The sequence below is a fragment of the Cervus canadensis genome, chromosome 21 (genome assembly GCF_019320065.1).
Source record: "Cervus canadensis isolate Bull #8, Minnesota chromosome 21, ASM1932006v1, whole genome shotgun sequence".
In the NCBI taxonomy this organism is placed as follows: domain Eukaryota; kingdom Metazoa; phylum Chordata; class Mammalia; order Artiodactyla; family Cervidae; genus Cervus; species Cervus canadensis.
Window position 1 is genome coordinate 59346430 of NC_057406.1, and position 18424 is coordinate 59364853.

At 56.0% G+C, this 18424-nt stretch overlaps 1 protein-coding gene across 1 annotated transcript; it reads right to left on the reverse strand.

Moving 5' to 3' along the window:
• Positions 1–1264: 1264 nt before the first annotated feature.
• On the reverse strand, positions 1265–17899 carry RAC2 (Rac family small GTPase 2). Its single transcript, XM_043440919.1, has 7 exons — positions 17653–17899; positions 15537–15608; positions 7285–7402; positions 6516–6578; positions 6031–6190; positions 2647–2779; positions 1265–2040 (listed from the first exon to the last, which is right to left on the reverse strand). Exons 1-6 carry the CDS (start codon positions 17685–17687, stop codon positions 2649–2651), a joined length of 579 nt encoding a protein of 192 aa, XP_043296854.1. The 5' UTR covers positions 17688–17899; the 3' UTR covers positions 1265–2040; positions 2647–2648.
• Between the last annotated feature and the right edge of the window lie 525 nt (positions 17900–18424).

Here is an 18424-nt window from a genome sequence, read left to right on the forward strand (position 1 = left end):
AGGCCTGAGGCCACCAGGATGGTCCTGAATTTATCCCAAGGCCCCAGAAGAGCAGGGAACAGAAAGAGGTTCTTCTAGACTCTGGCCTGCTGGAAAAGGCCTTCTCAGGGCTTTTAAACGTTGGACATCTTAGAGTGTGGGTTCTGACCCACACATATCTATGTTTGTGTCGAGTGGGCTGGGGGTGGGGTGAGGTAACAGTGTTAATGGTTTTTTTGGTTTGTTTCAGAAGAGAGGTAACTTTAAAAACATAACAACCTTGTCTGAGCTGAAACTGAGAAAGGCTATGGGGCTTCCCCGCCTACACCCCATCCCTTTCTAGAGGGTGGGGCTCTCAAGAGGGAAGGTCAGTGAGTTGAGATCTTGCATCAGAACTTCAGGTCTTGGGGCAGTAGAAATGGCTAGGAGCCCTGGGGGAGCCGGAAATGGAAATTCAAAGCATTTCACTGGATGGGAATTGGGAGACTTCTGGATTGTTGGGACAGGGTCTCCTATCTCTTTTCAAAAATTCATTATTTTAGCTTCTCTAGACAGCCCCTGAGGGCAATAACTCGGGTGCACTGCAGGACCACAGAACAGTGCCTGGAACACAGTAGGTGCTTCGTAAATTTGTGTTGAATGGAAGGATGAAGCTCAGATAGAGAAGCACGATCATCTACAGGATTGGAAAGTCCGGCATTCGTGAATCAACAAACACTAAGGGGAGATTGGCTCCATACCCGTCAGTGGAGCTTTAGGGATGAGCTTCGTTAATCCTGACAGCAGCCCCATCTCTTAAAGAAACTTGCCTGTGCTTAGCGCCTGCTGGGTCCGGCATTGGTTCCTTACACTGTTGGGACACTTTCCTGGGACTGCCAATATTGGAGACTGGGGTTTCTGGCTGCTCGACACCCATATTCCCAAATTCTGACAAAGCTCTCTGCCTCTTCTTGAGAACCAAATCCCCCCACCTTCACCCTACTCTCCACGCTCTAGCTTTTCAAGTAGTCTGGGTTTGGCCAATCAGAGCACAGGATTCTCCTGACAAATGTGATTGGTTGAGAGGGGGCCCAAGATCTAAGCTGGACCAATCAGAGTAAACCTTTATTAGAACTTTGCCCGGGGCAAGACACTTGCTCTTTTTTTGCTGAACTTGAAATTGGAAGGGTGAAGCCCTGAGAGTCACTGCGCGTAAGAATGAACCAGACAACAGAAGGTATAGGAAAGTGAGCCCTGATGACTTCATTTGAGCCCCCTTGATCAAGCTGCACCTGAAGTCATGATATTTCCAATCTTGAATCAATAAATTTATTTTCTGCTTAAGCAGGGTTGCTATTTGCAATGGCAAAAGTCCTGACTGGCAGGGTCTGAAAGTTTTAAGACTCTCACAGATAAATGCAGCTCAGGGTCCTGTGAGTGGAGCAGAAAGACTTGAGAGATGGCAGGAGTCAGCAGGGCCCTGGTTTTTGATTGACTGGGCAGGTACTCACGGAGATTTAGAAAATCTGAATGTAATATGTTGTCCCCAAAGGAGGACTAAGGCCAGAGAGGAACAAACTTTCTGAGACATTTAATTTAGCTCAGTAGGAGAACTCTTAGATAAGCAAGACCATCAATACTGCAGTATATACTACTGTCCCAGGGGGGAATGAGAGACCCATCTCTGAAGGTATATAAGTGGTGGCCAGCGACCATCTGGCCTGAAGTTCCTAGAGGGGATTCAGGCGTTGAGGGGTGAGGGGAGGCGTAAACAGGTAGATGATGCCATGTGTTGCATCTGACCACAGAAATGCAGGGGTGGCTTATTGGGTGCTGGGGCCCCCCTCTGGCCCTTGAGAAGGCTGGAGCATGAGGGGATGGGGGCACAGCACCTACAAATTTACACTCTTTGGGCCCCCAGGGGGACCTTCAGCACAGAGAAGACGGTCAACCAAGCTCTGCAGCATCTTGCTAAGAAACGCCTCAGGAAGGGAACAGCATGGCCAGCCAGGGGGGCCACTGGGCATTGGGTGGCGGGCCTTGGAGAGGCAGAATCATCTGGCTGGGAAGGCTGGGTGCGTCCTGGAAGGAAGACAAACAAGGGGTGAGAATTTGGGGCCAAGCAGAATCCACAGTCCGCTCCCAGCTCTCCTGGCTCCCGGCTCCCTCCAGCTCCCAGCTTGTGCTCAAGGTTCGCCAAGTCCTCTCTATCCTTGTGGGTGCCTCCCACCCCCACCCATCCCTCTTCTGCCCTAATAGCCTCAGAGCTGAGTCTGCCCTGCCTCTATCCCATATGTGAGTGTTGGGTCCCCCTGGCTCAACTGGGCTCTCTTGAGGGACAGGAGCTGAAGTCTCTCCTCACCCTGGTCCTCTCCGCCCTCCTGCAGGGATGGCAGATTGGGAGCTTAGTGACACCACGCTTGGCTCCTGTGACCTGGCATTTTTTTCTGATACTCTGAACCTTCTTTCTGGGAACTGGGCTCACAGAGCAGGCCCAGCTCAGGCAAATGGGCAAACTGAGGCCCCTTCAATCGTCCCTCTTCTGTCCTGGCCTAAATGCCACTCCTGGTGAAACCTAGGGCTACCAAGCAGTGGCTGAACGCCTCCCTCCCAGCCACGGCCTGCTGTGTGTGGGGAGTGGGGGAAGGGGCAGGGAGTATCACGAAGCCGTGGGGGCGGGACTCTTACCCCTAGAGGATGCTGCAGGGGCGCTTGTGTGGCCGTGTGGGCTGCGGGCACAGGACGGCCCGGATCGCCTCATCAAAGACAGTTTTCAGGCCTCGCTGGGTGAGGGCCGAGCACTCCAAGTATTTCACTGAGTCTGGGTCAGGGCAGCAAGAGAACAGAGGCCGAAGTCAGGGCTGCGCAAAACCCCTCCCAAGTCATATAACCACACCAGGCTGTGGGGGCCCCCCGGGCTGTGTCCCTCACACATTTACCCCTCTGTGCGTCAGTTTCCTCATATCTGAAAGGAGGAGCTTTATTCAGGGGGAAAGGTTAAGACCCACGACAGCAGGTTTTTGTCTTTCTCGAACACATAAGCCCGTAATTTACGGAAGGTGGCGGGAATTTTGATACCTTCTTGGGGAGAAAAGAGCTCAAGCTACAGTGATCAAATCTCTCAGCACTTCATTTTCTTTCAGAAGATTGCCACATACCTGCCTCCACCTTCCCGTGGGAGGCCTGAAGAACCCATGGCCTGTTCACCAGGACCTTCCAAATATCATCTAACTGGTCCTTCGGATCACCCCATTTCACATGAGAAAGCTGAGGCTCAGAAAAGTCACTAGTCCAAAGTCACACACTAGACATTTCTCACCCCCCAGGGGCTGCTGAGAACTCTCAGCAAGAAGAATGAGAAATGGGGAGCCTTGTTCACCTGTGAGGGGACTGTCCTTCTCCCATGTGACCACTCAGGGCTGGAGCCCGGGGCACAGTGAGGAAGGCAGGCTGAGCCCCACTTCCAGGGCAGTGTTCCATGACCTTCTGGAAGGAACCTGTGTGAGTTTCTGTGTCCACAACAACCCAAGCTGTCTCCCTGAAGTGAGCAATTGAGAAGTTCTCCCTGAGAGAAGCCTGGGGGCCGATTTTAGGAACCAGAGGAGGAGAGGGGCGGGAGCGGGGAACTTTGCCTCCTCCCTAGAGCCCACTCTGTGAGGAAGGAAGCAGGCTGACACTGATCGGCACCTGCTCCCTGCCAGGCGCTGAGCTGGGTGCTTCCGACAACCCTGTGAAGAAATTCTGTGAGTCCCCACTTCCTGGGTGAGGAAATGGGCCCAGAGAGGGGACGCCCCAGGTCCAGAGACACAGAGCTTGGAGAGGGGAGCCAGGATCTCAGGAGGGGCAACCCAGGACGAGGGAAAGAAAGGATGGGGCAGGAACAAGGAAAGTGAAGCTCAGAGAGGATGTCATTTGTCTAAAGTCACACTCTGGACTCTCCCATCACCCTTGCATATGGGAGCACTGTCCCAGCAGGGAGCATGGGCAGTGGTCCCAGGGCAAGGCTGGCAGGCACGGAACACCATGACTTAGTTCTGGGAGTCTCACATAACCCTCTGAGCCCAGAAGAGTCTCCCTGGGCATTTGGCCATTGTCTCCTTACAAGGGACTGTGAGGGACTGTGGCCAATGTCCACTTCTTCCTTTCACACCCACCAACTGTGTCCTCCCTGGCACCTGCCAGCCTCCTACTTCTTGGCTAGGAGTATCTAGAGAAAGAGTCCTGACTGGGGGGCCTGGCCTCGCTCTGCACCCCAGTGTCCCACCTGTGGGGGCAGTAGACCATGTTGATCATGACTGAGGGAGCCATGCAGCCCGGGTTCCAGTCTTAGCTCTGCCACATCCCAGCTGGGTGACCTTGAGCCCTTGACTTCTACCTGAGCCTCAGTTTCATCCTCTATAAAGTGGGGTGATGAGAGTCCCTCCTTCACAGTTGCTATGATGATGAAGCAGGAGAATGCACAGGCCAGGCACCCAGGAAGTGCTCAGTCCGCGTCAGCCAGAATTGGCAGCTGCAGCACAAGTCGGCACACTGGGCCGGTGGACAGAGGCCACCACTGTCTCATCAGCCCTGAAGGCCCCCCAGGCCTCTGCCTTGGCCTGGGCCGGTCCGAGGCAAGTTCAAAGTTATTAGTCACTGCCCCTGCCCCACTTTCATCTGGGGTTAGCTCCAAGAAAAACTGGCTAGAGGCCAAGGCAGGACCCCTAAGTCATCTCCTTCTGGCAGAGAAAGGACCTTTAGGGAGTGTGCAGGTTGGCTTGTACAGATGGAAAAACTGAGGTCCAGAGAAGGGGAACCCCTAGCCTGAGGTCACACAGATAGTGCTGGAGCTAGTACTGGAATCCAGGTTTCCAGACCCTATCTTATCCCAAAGCCTCTGCTTTAAAATGGAAAGGTTCTCAGGCTCAGAGGCACTGTCTTGGGTGGAAGGAGTCCGGGGGCAGGCTGATCAGAAAGAAGAGAAGGCAGGGTCAATCCCCAGTATCCGTGAGGAAGGATCAGAGAGCCTGGGAGTCAGAGCCCCCAGGATGGGACATAGGACCCAGTGTTTAAGCGGCAGCAGAGGCCCCCTGGGAAAGATGGCCATGTCACTGGGCAAGTCATGAGAAAGGGGAGGTGGAGGCTGCGGTTTCTCTTCCTGTGGAGAGATGTGAGTCCCCAGAGCCCTCCCAGTTCCGGCGGAAGGAAGAGGGTTAGGGTTGAGGGAGGGAGGGGCTGGAGGAGGCCCCACTAGTTCAGGGGCCAAACCCTGGGTCTGTGGGACCCTGTGGTGACACAGAGAGTCCTGGGCAACTGGATTGCAATTCATAGTGGCCAAACCCTGCTGGTGGTCCCAGGCTCTTGGGCAAGTGCCCTGTCTCCAGGCGGCAGGCAGGTCAGGGCCTGGACACCAGGGAAGAGGCCAGACACACCAGTCATAGCTGGTGCAGGCAGCCCTGGGCCGCCACGAGGAGGCCCCCACGCCACTGCCGTGTGGTCCTGTCTTCAAATCCTGCTTCTGCCACCTACCAGTTGTGTGACCCTGAGAAGTCACTTCACTTCTCTGGCCCAGTGACCAGGAAGCAAAGAGGAGCTGGGCTGAGAAGCCAGGAGGGTGGGGAATGGGGCGTGAGAAGGAGGCAGAAGGGAAGGCGTCACCCTTCAAACCCACGCTGAAACAACTCCTCCAGGAAGCCTTCCCAGAAAACCCAAGCTTGAGTTGACTGCTCATCCTCTGAGAAACCACAGCACCCCCAACTCCAACCCTGCTTCCGTCTGTCATGTCAGTATCTGCTTATGGATTCTACAAATACTAATAATGGTTAACATAGAGTGCTTCCCAGGCACAGTGCTTCTCTAGGCGCTTCATGGGTGTGAATTCACTGAATTTGCCTAACCACTCAGAACCACTTCTATTGCCATATTTCACTGATAAGGAAACACAGGTTCAGAGAGGCTAAGTGACTCGTCCTGGGTCACACAGCTAGTAAGCGGCACAGCCAGGGCTGGAATGCACAGTCTGGCCCTGGAGGCTATGTTCGCGGTCACCATGAGGCTGTGTCGGAGTTCCCCTCTCTGAGCCCAAACCCCTACCAATTTCCTTGGCCAGTGCCAGGCCCTGCGGGTAGGTGATGGGCGCCAGCTTCTTCTCCTTCAGCTTCTCGATGGTGTCCTTGTCGTCCCTCAGGTCCAACTTGGTGCCCACCAGGATGATGGGTGTGCTCGGACAGTGATGCCGCACCTCGGGGAACCACTTGGCCGGCAGGCGAGAGCAGGAGGCCATGCAAGGAGTCGGGGGAGACGAGGGGCCCCAGGTTGGGAGAAGATAAGAAGGGGGCATGAGGGTGTGCGGAAAGGAGAGAGGACAAGGTCAGAGAGTAAACTAACTATCCCAAATGTCTCTGAGACCTGAGTTCCCCCCCATCCCCGCCCACCAGCCGTGGTTGGCACTGGGAACCCTCTCTGCCCACATCCTCTGCTGCCCAGGGGCAGGCCAAAGTCTCCAGTCCCTCCCTTTCATGCTCCCCTCTTCAGGGTCGCCTGCCCTAACCCCTAAGGTCCCGCTCCGTCCCACTCACCTTGGCCCGGACGTTCTCATAGGAGGCTGGGCTGACAAGGGAGAAGCAGATGAGGAAGACATCCTGGGGAATCAAGCAAGGGTTACTGGTGAGAGGAGGCCTGGAGGCATCCAACCTGGGCCCTCCACACCTGGGTAGTCACTGAGGGCTGGAGCAGCCCAGGGAATGCTGGGCTTTTAGGATCTGGCAGAGCAGGGTTTCCTTTCTCTATATCAGGCTGCTGCTTGTTTATCTGACACTTCCTAAAGGCCAGGGTCTGTTCTAAGAGGGCAATCCTCACATCACACTGTAGCGATGCTGCTGCTACCCCATTCTACAGACAGAGAAGGTGAGGTTTACAAGGATTAAAGGGTGTGCCACCTGGGATTCCAGAATCCATGCCCTCACTACCCCTCTGTTGGTTTGCTGGTCCCAGACCTTTCTCTGCCACCCTGGAGGGAGAGCCGAGAAGCCACAGAGCCACCTGCCGGCGTGCCCCCATCTCCCCTCCCCCCCCCCCCCCCCCCCCCCCCCCCCGGGGGCTGGTCATCCTGAGCTTCCTTTGGATCCCTATCCGGGGTCTGCCTGCCGCACCCACTGGGCACCAGGTGGAGCCAGAGCCTACGGGAAGACGGGGAAGGCACAGTGATGACAGAGATGGATGGAGGGCGGGGACTCCTTGAGCTGGGCCTTAAGGGGAGGGTCAGGGTTCACCAGGCTGAGCTGGCATTCCAGGCGGAGGAAACAGGGATGTGAAGGCCAGGACCATGAGGAGGGGCAGGCGGTGTACCGTCTGAGGGTAGGAGAGTGGCCGGAGGCGGTCGTAGTCTTCCTGTCCGGCCGTGTCCCACAGCCCCAGGTTCACGGGCTTGCTGTCCACCATCACATTGGCTGAATAGTTGTCAAACCTGTGGCAACAAGCAAGACAGAGGGTCAGTCTCCAGCCCCAGAGTCTGGGGACTTGCAGCCCCTGGTTCCATGACAGAGGCCAAGACCCAGACAGGGACTACAATGGGACCCACGTCACACTGCACTCTGCAGTTGGGGTTAATTTTTAATTTTTTAATGCCAACCTATTATATTTTAAAAATGCATTTAAGCAGGAGAGCATAAAGAAGAAAACATTGTCTCTACTCTTTTTCTGCCCTGTCTATCCTTCCTGGGTCAGGAAGATCCCCTGGAGAAGGGATAGACTGTCCACTCCAGTATTCTTAGGCTTCCCTCATGGTTCAGCTGGTAAAGAATCTGCCTGCAATGGAGGAGAACTGGGTTCCATCCCTGGATTGGGAAGATCCCCTGGAGGAGGGCAGGGCCACCCACTCTGGTATTCTTGCCTGGAGAATCCCACAGACAGAGGAGCCTGGCAGGCTACAGTCCATGGGGTCCCAAAGAGGTGGACACGACTGAGCGACTAAGCCCAGCACACAGCACGCATCCTTTGAAAAGATGATTTTTCAAGACTGTATAACGTTCTCTTGAATGCACAATCAGAATAAACTTTACCCACCTCTGAGGCTAAACGCTGCAGCTGGTCAACCAATTTTTTTTAAGTTATTTTTTTATGTGGACCATGTTTAAAGTCTTTATTGAATCTGTTAACAGTATTGCTTCTGTCTTATACAGGTTTTTTGGCCTAGAGCCTTGTGGGATCTTAGTTCCCCAACCAGTGATCAAACCCACACCCCCTGCATTGGAAGGCAAAGTCTTTATCACTGGACCCCCAGGGAAGTCCTGCGGGTACCCATTATTTGTTGAATGAATGCTCATTACCATCTTAGTTTGGGTCACCCCAGAAGCAAACCCTGAGATGAAAGTATACTTGGGAAGTGATCCCAGGAGCCAAGGGAGGGGGCAGAAGCTATTGAGGTGTTACTGGCGGGCTAAGTGGAACTGGGACTCCATCTTGCTGGGGCCTCTGAGCTCAGGGCATCCCCCTGAGAAGGCAGAGAGCTGGGGTATTTATCTGCCTTCTCCATCTCGCACTGGCAGAGGGATATCCTGGGGTATTAATTCACTGGCCTTCCAGCCCACCCCAAACGCTGCCAGTCACCGGAGATTTCAGGAAATGCCATTGGCACACACTGGAAAGGCACATGCTGAAGGATGTGTACATGCTAAAATCTCGCTGCCGACACCAGAGAGGCCTCTGGGACAGTCACCCGAGCTTCCAGATTTTTTTTTAAGGTTCAATTCAATAGTATTTCTCGCTACACACATTCCTGAGAGGCAGCAGCTGGCCTAATGCTGTGCAAAAAGAAACTGGGATCAGAGAGGTAGAGTGACTGACCCTAGGTCACACAGCCAGTGAGCAAGTGACCCAACCAGGTGTGAAGCCGGTTCTGATTCCACATCCAGTGTTCACTACCGGGTGCCACAGCTGCTTCCTCAGCTTCCCTGCGGGCGAGGGACCACCACCTTCTCTCTCTGCATTGAGGTCACCCACACAGGTCCTGCTTCCTGTCCCCTGACCTGGCCCACTGAGAGCCCTGGCTCCTCCAGCTTCTCCCCCTACTCCTCCCTTCACACATCAGCCAAGCCGTTTCCGTTTCTGGCAAGGCTCAGGCTTCCTGCCTCCTTGAGTCTGTTCACGCTGTGCCCCCTGCCTGGAATGCCCTCCCACCCTCTCCTTGTTGAAGGTGCATCCTCCCTCCCAGACCACATGGTCTGCCGCACTGTCCAGCCTGCACTCCTGTCTGCACGTGCCTCTCTTGGGAATGTTCTTCTGTGCCCTCATCACCCTGTCTCCCATTCATGCTTCAAAACCCTGCCCAGGCAGTTCCTCCTCTGTGGGGAAACATCCCAGCCACCTTCTTCCCTGTCCCTCACCTGGAAAGAGTTTGTCATCCCCTCCCTCCGGCAACTGCTTTGCCTAGACTATGAGCTGGCATTAATGTGTCTCTCCTGCCATGTAGCTGTGGGCTCCGTGGGGGCAGGGACCATGTCTCTTTATCTCTGAAGTCTCAGGACTGGCGCCTAGTGACTGTAGGTAGAACAGAGTGAAACTGAACCAAAGCACTTGGGATGCCACCTCCTCCATGAAGCCCTCCCAAAACATTGCTCAGTAACAGGTTACAGAAGCCCTAGTGCTTCAGAGCAACTCAGAGGCATCCGTCTTGTGATGGACACCCTCCACCAAAAGAGTGGGCCACTTGATGCATTTAATACCCCGTGCTTGTCCAGCCTTCCCCTCCTCAGGAGGGGCCCTGCTCCCTCCTGCCTGAGAAGTTCCTGCAAATGCCCTTCCCCTGGCTTCCTGCTCTTCTTTCCTGGTGCCAGGCTGGCTCTTACTCATCCTCTTTCCAGCCCCATCTCAAGGTCACTTCCTCCAGGAAGCCTTCCCTGAGCCCCAGCCAGGTCAGGGCCCCCACCCCACCCCCACTCAGTAGTCTGTGGTGAACTCAGCACCCAAAGGCATCAGGCTTGGCTTGCTCCTCACTGCACTGAGGCCAGCATCGCATTTGGCACATAGTGGCTCAGTGGTAAAGAATCCTGCCAATGCAGGAGACCCAGGTTCAGTCCCTGGTTTGGGAAGATCTCCTGGAGAAGGAAATGGCAATGCATTCCAGTATTCTTGCCTGGGAAATCCCATGGACAGAGGAGCCTGGCAGGCTACAGTCCACGGGGTCGCAAAGGAGTCAGACACGACCGAGCGGCTAAATGACAACAGCAACAGTTGCCCTCTGTCTGCTCTGGGTACCACCCATACTGCCACGGGATTTCAGGCCAAAGGCACATTCAGGGAGACACCGCAGGGCACGATGGGAAGAGAAGTCCCCGTGTTTTCTTTGGCTTCGGCCAGAAACACTCCTTTGGTACGAGCTTAGGATACAGGGACATTATCTCCTCTAATCTCTAGTCTGAAATTCTGACACCAAGAAGTCCCCCAAGATTCCTTGAGCCAAAGATATCTATCTTCTCTGAACCAGCTCTAGGATCTCAGAGGCCATGGTGATGGGGAAAGAGCTGATTGGTAGGACCTGTCACAAGACCAAGCACTTGCTCTGGGGCCAGGCAGAGGGCTAGGGACCTTCATATCTTAGGTTTTGAAGTCCCATGTGACCCAAGACAAAAGAACCTCAAATTATTCCCTTTAGACAGTTGAGGAAATCAAGGCCCCAAGAAGTCAAATAACTTTTCCAAAGCCAGCCAGCTCAGGAGCACAGGAGCTGGGATTTGATCTGGTCTCCTTCTGAGCACTCATTTGTAAGCGAGATAAAGTAGACTAATGCTCCATGGGAGGGTGGATTTGCCTGGGGACACCCCCCCAGAGTGGGGAGAGAGCAGAAAGTTCCTTGTGAAGCCTTGTCCTGGCTATGTGACCCCAGGTGAGTAACCCAGCTTCTCTGAGCCTCACTTTCTTCACTATGGAAAAAAAAAGCCCCATCTCTTAGGGCCACTAAGAGGATCCAGGCACAGAGGACCTTCAAGCCATCCCATGGGGAGATGCTGAGAAGCGGAGCAACCTCATCCCGAAACACCCCCCTCACTGGCCCCTCCCCAGAGCCTGAGGGATTCCTGCAGAGACAGTGATCCACAACCCCTGAGTCCCCCACTCCAGAGACCCACAGGCAGCCAGGACCAACGGAACCTACACCACCACTGTGGCCAACCCTCACTCTTATCTTTCAGATGAGGAAACTGAGGCTCACAAATAGGAAGGGACTTGCCTAAGATTTCACAGTCAGTTGGTGGCAGAGCCAGGACTAGATCCTGTTACCCAGTTCAGAAAAGCCTGTGGTGTAAGCATCACTGCGAGTTCATGGCTGGAGGCTCAGTGAAGTTTGAGCTCAGGTGCAGGGGCTCCCTAATGACTCAGATGGTGAAGAATCTGTCTGCAGTCTGGGAGATGTGGGTTCCATCCCTGGGTTGGGAAGATCCCCTGGAGAAGGGAAAGGCTACCCACTCCAGTATTCTTGGGCTTCCCTGGTGGCTCAGACGGTAAAGAATCTGCCTGCAGTGCAGTAGACATGGGTTCGATCCCTGGGTCAGGAAGATCCCCTGGAGGAGGGCATGGCAACCCACTCCAGCATTTTTGCCTGGAGAATTCCATGGACAGAGGAGCTTGGCAGGCTATAGTCCACGGAGTCACAAAGAGTCGGACACGACTGAGCGACTAAGCACAGCACAGCACGTGGGGCGGACCCGGGCCTGTGCAGAGGGCAGGGAGTCCATGCTTGCTGAGCACCCGGGTCCTTTATACTTAGATCATTCAGTGGAGCCAGGAAGTGGATTCTACATTGTGTCTGGGATTCAGAGCCCAGGAGTAACCTGCCCACGGTCACACAGCTGGTGTACCTTTACCCAGAATCTGTGTGGCCTCTTTCTGCACCGCTAGGCTGCACACCCAGCTCTGCTGCCCTCCACCATGGAGAGGAGGAGGGGCATGGGACAGATGAAATGACTCTCAGCCCTGGGCATCACTTGACCACCACCCAAGCCTCCAGGGGAAGGAAGGTGGACTCACAGAACACAAAGACCACGGGGCACGCATGGCTGCCGATTTGGGGACCAGGGAGCACTGATATGTCAGGCCAGGCATGGACCACTGTGAGGATTCGCGGCCCGGTCCTTGACACAACAGGGAGCCACCGAAGGCCTTCACCAGGTGGGGGTGATGTGCTCAGCTTTGCATTTGGAAAAGGTTCTCTTGGTCACTGGGTGGGCATATCTTGAAGAAGGGTCAGAGGGGAAGCTGGAAGACAGAACCGCCAGTGAGAGAGGCGGGTGGTTGGAGCAGACACGGAGGCATGGGTGTCCCAGATGGGATGGGAGGGGACAGAAACTGTGTAGGAGCAGTGAGGAGGCTTGAGCCAGCTCGACACAGGGAGGGATTAACACACCTGGTGACAGCAGTGTGGGGCAAGGGGGAGTTGCGAGGCCAGGTGGGAAAACCTGGCAGGACCCCTGGTATCTCCACTAGGGAGGCTGCGCGCCATCCTGTCTATGGGAATCCAGGCTGGATTGCCAGTGTACAAACGAAAGTGAAAACCAAATACTGACCCATCTGACCCAAATTAACTCCCTGTGTTCTTCCCAGAGAGAAGCCCCGCAGAGCTGAGCTCCCTGGTGGTGGCTGAGTTCCAGCACCTTCTCAGGGCAGACCAGAGCACACCCTCTCTGCCTGCCAGGGTGGTCCAGTCACTACAGAGAGCCAACGAGGTGCTCAACTCTGTTCTAGCAGCCGGTCTAGGGAACTAGATGGCCCAGGGCCCTGTCTTCACCAGTGCTGACATCCCAGCAGGAGAAGTCAGATCAGGATGGGCTACGGAGACCATCAAGCAGGGTGTGGAGGGATGGAGGGGGCCTGGGTGGAGGGAGGGATTGTTTAGACAGGGGTCAGGGATGGGCTCCTTCAGCAGGGAACTGAGTGATGGGAAGCAGCGGGTGCAGAGGCCTGGGGGAGGCTGGCATGTCTGGTCCCCAAGGATCAAAACGGAGTGGGTAGGAAATGGGTTTTGAGAGGAGAATTTCAGCAAGGTATTCCTCTATCTAAATTTTGCATTTGAAAGCTCACCTGGGCTTCCCTTTGAGAATGGTCATAAGGAGAGGGTAAGGGGGAGATCCCCAGAGCAGGGTCTTTCTACCTTGTTTTTGTATTTTCCACGCCCAGCACCTGAGTCTGCACAGGGCAGGCTTCAGTCTCCCTGTCTGTGAGACATGGCTTTGACTTCGAGCTCTTACCCCCAACCCCAGGCAGCAAGCTGACCTCGCTCGCTCTCTCATCTGATCTGGTTCCGGTGGTACAGGCCTTTGGCCCCAGCAAACCCTGCCACCCTGAGCCCCAGAGCCCTCCTGACCTTTATCTCTCTGCCGGAGATCTCAGGCTGCCTGTTTTCCCCAACTCTACTCTCCCCAACTGTCCCCACCCTCCAGTGTCAAGGGCTCAGGGGGGCTTATTTTCCCCTCTCTGTCACAGGAGTGCAGGCTTTGAAGCAGGAGCCCCTCTAGGGGTTTCTCCAGAGCCAAATGACTCCATATGGAAGACAAAGAGGGCGGGGTGCAGGTCTGGCTACATACCATGCAGGGCCCAACACAAAATGAAAACATGGGGCCCCTTGTTCAAACATTAAGAATTTGGGGATGGGGGCCTCCGAGCATTAAATGAAGTGCAGGAGCCTCCTGTGTGGGATGCTGTGAGCCTGCCTGGATGGCCCACCTGGGAGCGGGCCCTGATCTCTGACCCAGCTCCTGAATCCTGGGAAGGTAAACCCTGTCTGATCCATCCTGTCTGTCCTATAAAGCTGTCCAGGACCACCAGATCTGCTCGGGGCCACCAGGGGTTGCTGAGAGCACCTGGCCCTTACTTGGCCTCCGCTGGTCCCCCCACCTTGTGTCAGAGAACTCACCTCCCATCTCCCTGCACAGGGAAGATGCCTGGGCAAGGAACTTGGCACCTCCCAGCCCCGCCCCATTTCTTAAAGAGAAACTGAGGCTCAGAAAGGGGAAGCGTTTGGTCTAAGGTCTTTGAGCAAGTGGGCCCTTCAGCCCAGCTGTGACAGGCAGAGGTAGGAGAGTATGTGGTGCCAGTGACCGTCCTGGTGACGATAACCTTCTGCAGGAGCTGGTTGGCCTAAGGTTACACCTGCCTCCCTGCCAGGGCCAGAGCCCACCACCCCTCAGCACCAGGAGGCGCTGACAAACGTTTGGTGTTGGATGTGAGTGGGCAGATACAGGCTGATGCGAAGAGGGCCACTGGTGCCCTTATGGGGAGTTGGAAACAGAGCCAGGCTAGAAATTGCTTTCCCAGTTTTCCTACCCAGGTTTCTCTGCCTTCTCCTAGCTGCCATCCTCCTGCCTGGGTGGGGGCCCCTGAGGCAACTGGAGCCTGGCCCCTTGTGCCAGGGGGAAATAGAGAGATATAGCCCACCTGGTGACCCTGGGGGACTGGTCCCTTAGCTTCTGTGAGCCTCAGCTCCCCCCACGGACACTGCGGGACTAAAATAATCCCAACTCCTCCCATGAGCATCAAATGAGGTCACATGTGTGACATTTCCAGGGACCGGCACCCAGTAGGCCTTTGAGAGATGGTAGCTGTGATCCATTCTCCTAGGGCCTCTCTGTAAAGTTCAATTCAGGTCAACTCAAGATATATACATCGTTTCTAAGACAATGTGTAGATTATACTGCACGTAAGACCCTAAGACCCTTAAAGAACTGGACATGGCCCTCCACCCTCTGTAGACTCTTGGTCATGGAAAAGATCAGATAAAGTCTGTCTAGGGAGTGAGAGACCCCTTCAGGCTATGTCAGAAAAGGCTTTCTGGAGGAGGGATGCTGGAGCTGGCCTGGAGGTCTTAGACGCACGGGCACAGGAAGGAAAAGCACTTGGGGCAGAAGGAGCAGCTGGAGCAAAGATCCTGACGTAGGAACGTCCAGGGTGTGGTCGGTGACCAGGCGGCCAGAAACAGAACAAGAAGCGAAGTACTGGATGGTGAAGCCAGAAGGGAAGGTTGGAGAAGGCCACGCAGAGCCCTGGGTATTGTGCTGCAGAGTTGGGGGGCTGTCGTGGGAGGGGTGGGGCCGCCGAGCAACAAGGAGAGAGGGGCTGGTGCTTCCGTTCACCCCACATACTCCTCCATACCTGCACATCAGGACAGCCATCCCCCTGCTCCACATCCAACACGGGGGCGGGTCCTGATTGGCCTGCGGTGGCACCGTCCTCTCCCCCTGCACACGCGTGTGCCCTGATGTCTCCAGTCTCCTAGTGTCAAGGCCCTCCTCCTGCACCCACTCCACTCCTCTGTCCCAGTCCCCTTCCACCCAACTCTGCTCAGGCCAGCTCTCCACGTCTCCCTGCCTGAAGGCCCCTGTTCCCTGGCTTGCCTCCTGCACCTCCCTCCCCTCTGGGAGCCCAGGGCGCTCATCCTGGCGCAGCTGGCTACCTCCCCCTCTGGATCAGCAGGCAGCTCTGCCGGCCTGAGACTGCCTGGAGCCTGACCCCCAAGTGCCTGGCACACAGGAAGTGCCTGAAAGGGGGATGAGCCTGGTGATTGATGCGTGTCTCCCCAGCCTCTGAGCGTCCCACCCACACGCAGAACTCACACGGTGGGGATGTACTCTCCAGGGAAGGCGTTGGTGGTGTAGCTGATGAGCAGGCAGGTCTTGCCCACGGCTCTGAAAGACAGGAAGTTCAAGAGGACAGCAGTCAGGGGCCCTGCCCGAGACCCGGGGAGGTTTTCTGAGGACCCGTGCGGTCCCCTAGACCAACCCTCAGGGTAGACCCAAGCCCTACCTCCACGGCCTCAGTGTCCCCATCTGAGAATCTCTGTATCAGCACCTGAGATGTCTGTTAAAGGACAGACTTCGGGGTCTTACCCGAGATTCTGAATCATGAGTGTGGCGTGGATCTGGGGATTTGTAACAGGCTTTCCCAGGTGACTCTGATGTGAAACAGAGGCTTAAGAGCAGGGGGTCCCCGGGAGGCTCCAGAAGCTTGACCAGGGCTCTGCCATTACTGCCCTGGGATCCAGATCCTTCATCACCCACCCAGCAGGGGTGCGCTCTCAGGCAAGCCACACAAACCTCCCCGTAGCTTCCCCGTTCAGAAAACAGGGATGAGATGAGTCCATCGTCACAGGAAGGACAGAGAGGTAAATTAGGTGAAGCCGGTAAAAGGCTGAAGCACAGTCCTGGCACAGCATAGCAGTCGCCAGATGTGGGGGACTCAGATCCCATGAGCTCTTAAGCAAATGATTTAACTTCTTTGAGCTACAGTTTTCCCACCTGTAAGACGGGCCTAATATGAGGGTTGCTGGGAGGATAAAACAGAGGAGCATGACGAAGCCCAGGGCCTGCACACGGCAAGCACTAAGTTAGTAGTGAGGGCCATGACTGGTGCTGTCTGCGCCCCGAGTCTGCTGGGCTGGGAGGGGGTGGGGGCCACAGGTAGCCCCCAGGCCTTTCCCTGCCCCCGTTGGTTTCGTCACTTCCGGCTCTGACGGAGGCCGCCCACCCTCTTCTCTCCCCATCCCCTCCCACCCCCGCCTGCCAGCAAGGTACCTCTGAGAGACTGGAACATTGCCCTCGGCTTCCGCCCTCCCCTCCTCAGATCAGATCCAAAGCAGAAGTGAGCAGGGCTGGACAGGCGGGCAGATAACGGGCAGGAGCCGTGTATCACAATCAGCTAAGGGCTGCCTGATAAACCAGCCCCCACCCCCACTCTCCCCACTCCACCCCTGTGATACACCAGCATCCCCCCCCACCCTCCCCTGAACAGGAAAGTCGAGTCTCTTAAGGCCTCAGGCTGCCCCTCTGTAGGATGGGAGGCCTGGAGCAGAGGCCTGCCAGCTAGAACATGCTGGAATACGTTGGGGTTGGTCCTACAGAAAACCTCAGGCAGTGCCTGTGTGTTGGACCCTGAGGCAGTGTTGCTGGCAGGCCCAAGAGATGGGGTATCAAACCTGTCATTTTACAGATGAGGAAACTGAGGCCTGTAAGGGCACATGACAAGCAGGAGTCACAGAGATCCCACTGCTGAGAAGGGCCTTCAGTCCCAGCCTGGGCGACCCCCACAGCCACCCCCACCCCGCCCTCCTCCTTCCCTCCTCTGTCTCTCACGCCCCTCCCCCTCTGCTCCTCACCTGCATCCCCCACACCACCTCCCCAGCCATGCAGGCTGAGACTTAGAAGGCGAACTTTACGGAGCACACTTACATGCAGGACAACCACTCAAAATAGCTCCAGCGACCCGACATCAACCCTGAGGGTGTGGGCCTCTTCCCAGATGGCCAAGCTTTGGTTCAGAGAGGCATTGTGACTTACGCAAGGCCACACAGCAGAGCAAGTCAGGGACTAGAGCCCAGGCCAGCCTGGGGACCCACCCGCCACCGGCAGCCACAGATTTGGAGACCGGAGGCTCATAGGAGACCAGCCCCAGCTCTCAGGGTGCAGGCGAGAGGCCCCAGGTACCCCTAAGCGCAGGCTTTTACTCTCTACCCAGGCAGTTTCCGGGGTGAGTGGGGCAGAGAGAGTGAAGCTGTGTGCAGCCCATCCCTGGGGTTCCCTCTGGGCCCTGGGAGAAAAAGGGAGCGGTTCCTCTGGCTGCCTCCTAGGGACCCCCTCCGTCTGCAGGCAGGGGGCTTCCCCAGGGACTCCAGTGTGGGAGGGCCCCAGGGCTACCCCCGGAGGGAGCTGTGAGCAAGTCCAGCCAGATACCTACCCATCTCCCACCACCACACACTTGATGGCCTGCATGGTGTCCGAGGCCTGGGGGCTGGTAGTGGTGACAGCTCAGAGCCCGAGCCTTTCTGCAGGCGCCCGGCGTGTGGAGAGGTGGGGAGGCGTCCTGAGCGGGGAGCAGCAGCAGCGGGACAGGAGGCAGGAGGAAGCGGAAGGGGAACTTACCCAAGCTGCTGCCCCCACGGTCGTTTGCAGAAGGCGGAGCATGCGGTCTGGCAGAACGGCTCGAGGGCGGGGTGGCCCTCAGGTGCTGGGCTGGGCCCTGGCGGGTATCGCTGTCCTGAGGCACCAGCAGGAGATCCGGGGACATACTTCCACGGGCATGACTGTTCTCTAAGAACCTGAGGCTTCCAAGAGTGGAGTTCACCTCAGTTCTAAGCAATAAGCATTTAATGAGCATCTACTGTGTGCCAGGAACAGGAGCTAGTACTGGTGAGTCCAGGGTGTGAGCAGGAAGATACAGCTTCATCACAGGCGTCCACCAAACAAAGCAGGAAGTAATGGGGGCACAGAGGATTGGGAGGGAGGGGATCTCAGAGTCACATAGAGGGTGAGCTGGGACCTTCAAGGTGGCATTTAAGCAGGTACGTTAAAGCTGGTGTCAGAGAAAGGGCACTCCAGAGGGGACTGCCTAGGCAAGACAGGAAGAATTCCATGAGCAGGGGCCAGTGTGGAACCCCCTGAGTGTGCAAGGATGGGGAAAATATGATGAGGTAGGAAGAGAGGTGGGGGTCAGCTGATGGAGAAGGGGA

Coding starts and splice junctions, on each gene's coding strand:
- RAC2 (XM_043440919.1), bottom strand. CDS start 17,687: ATGCAGGCCATCAAGTGTGTGGTGGTGGGAGATGG. Junction 15,609..17,652: donor TGTGTGGTGGTGGGAGATGG/GTAGGTATCTGG, acceptor CCTGTCTTTCAG/AGCCGTGGGCAAGACCTGCC. Junction 6,191..6,515: donor ATGAGAACGTCCGGGCCAAG/GTGAGTGGGACG, acceptor CTGCCGGCCAAG/TGGTTCCCCGAGGTGCGGCA.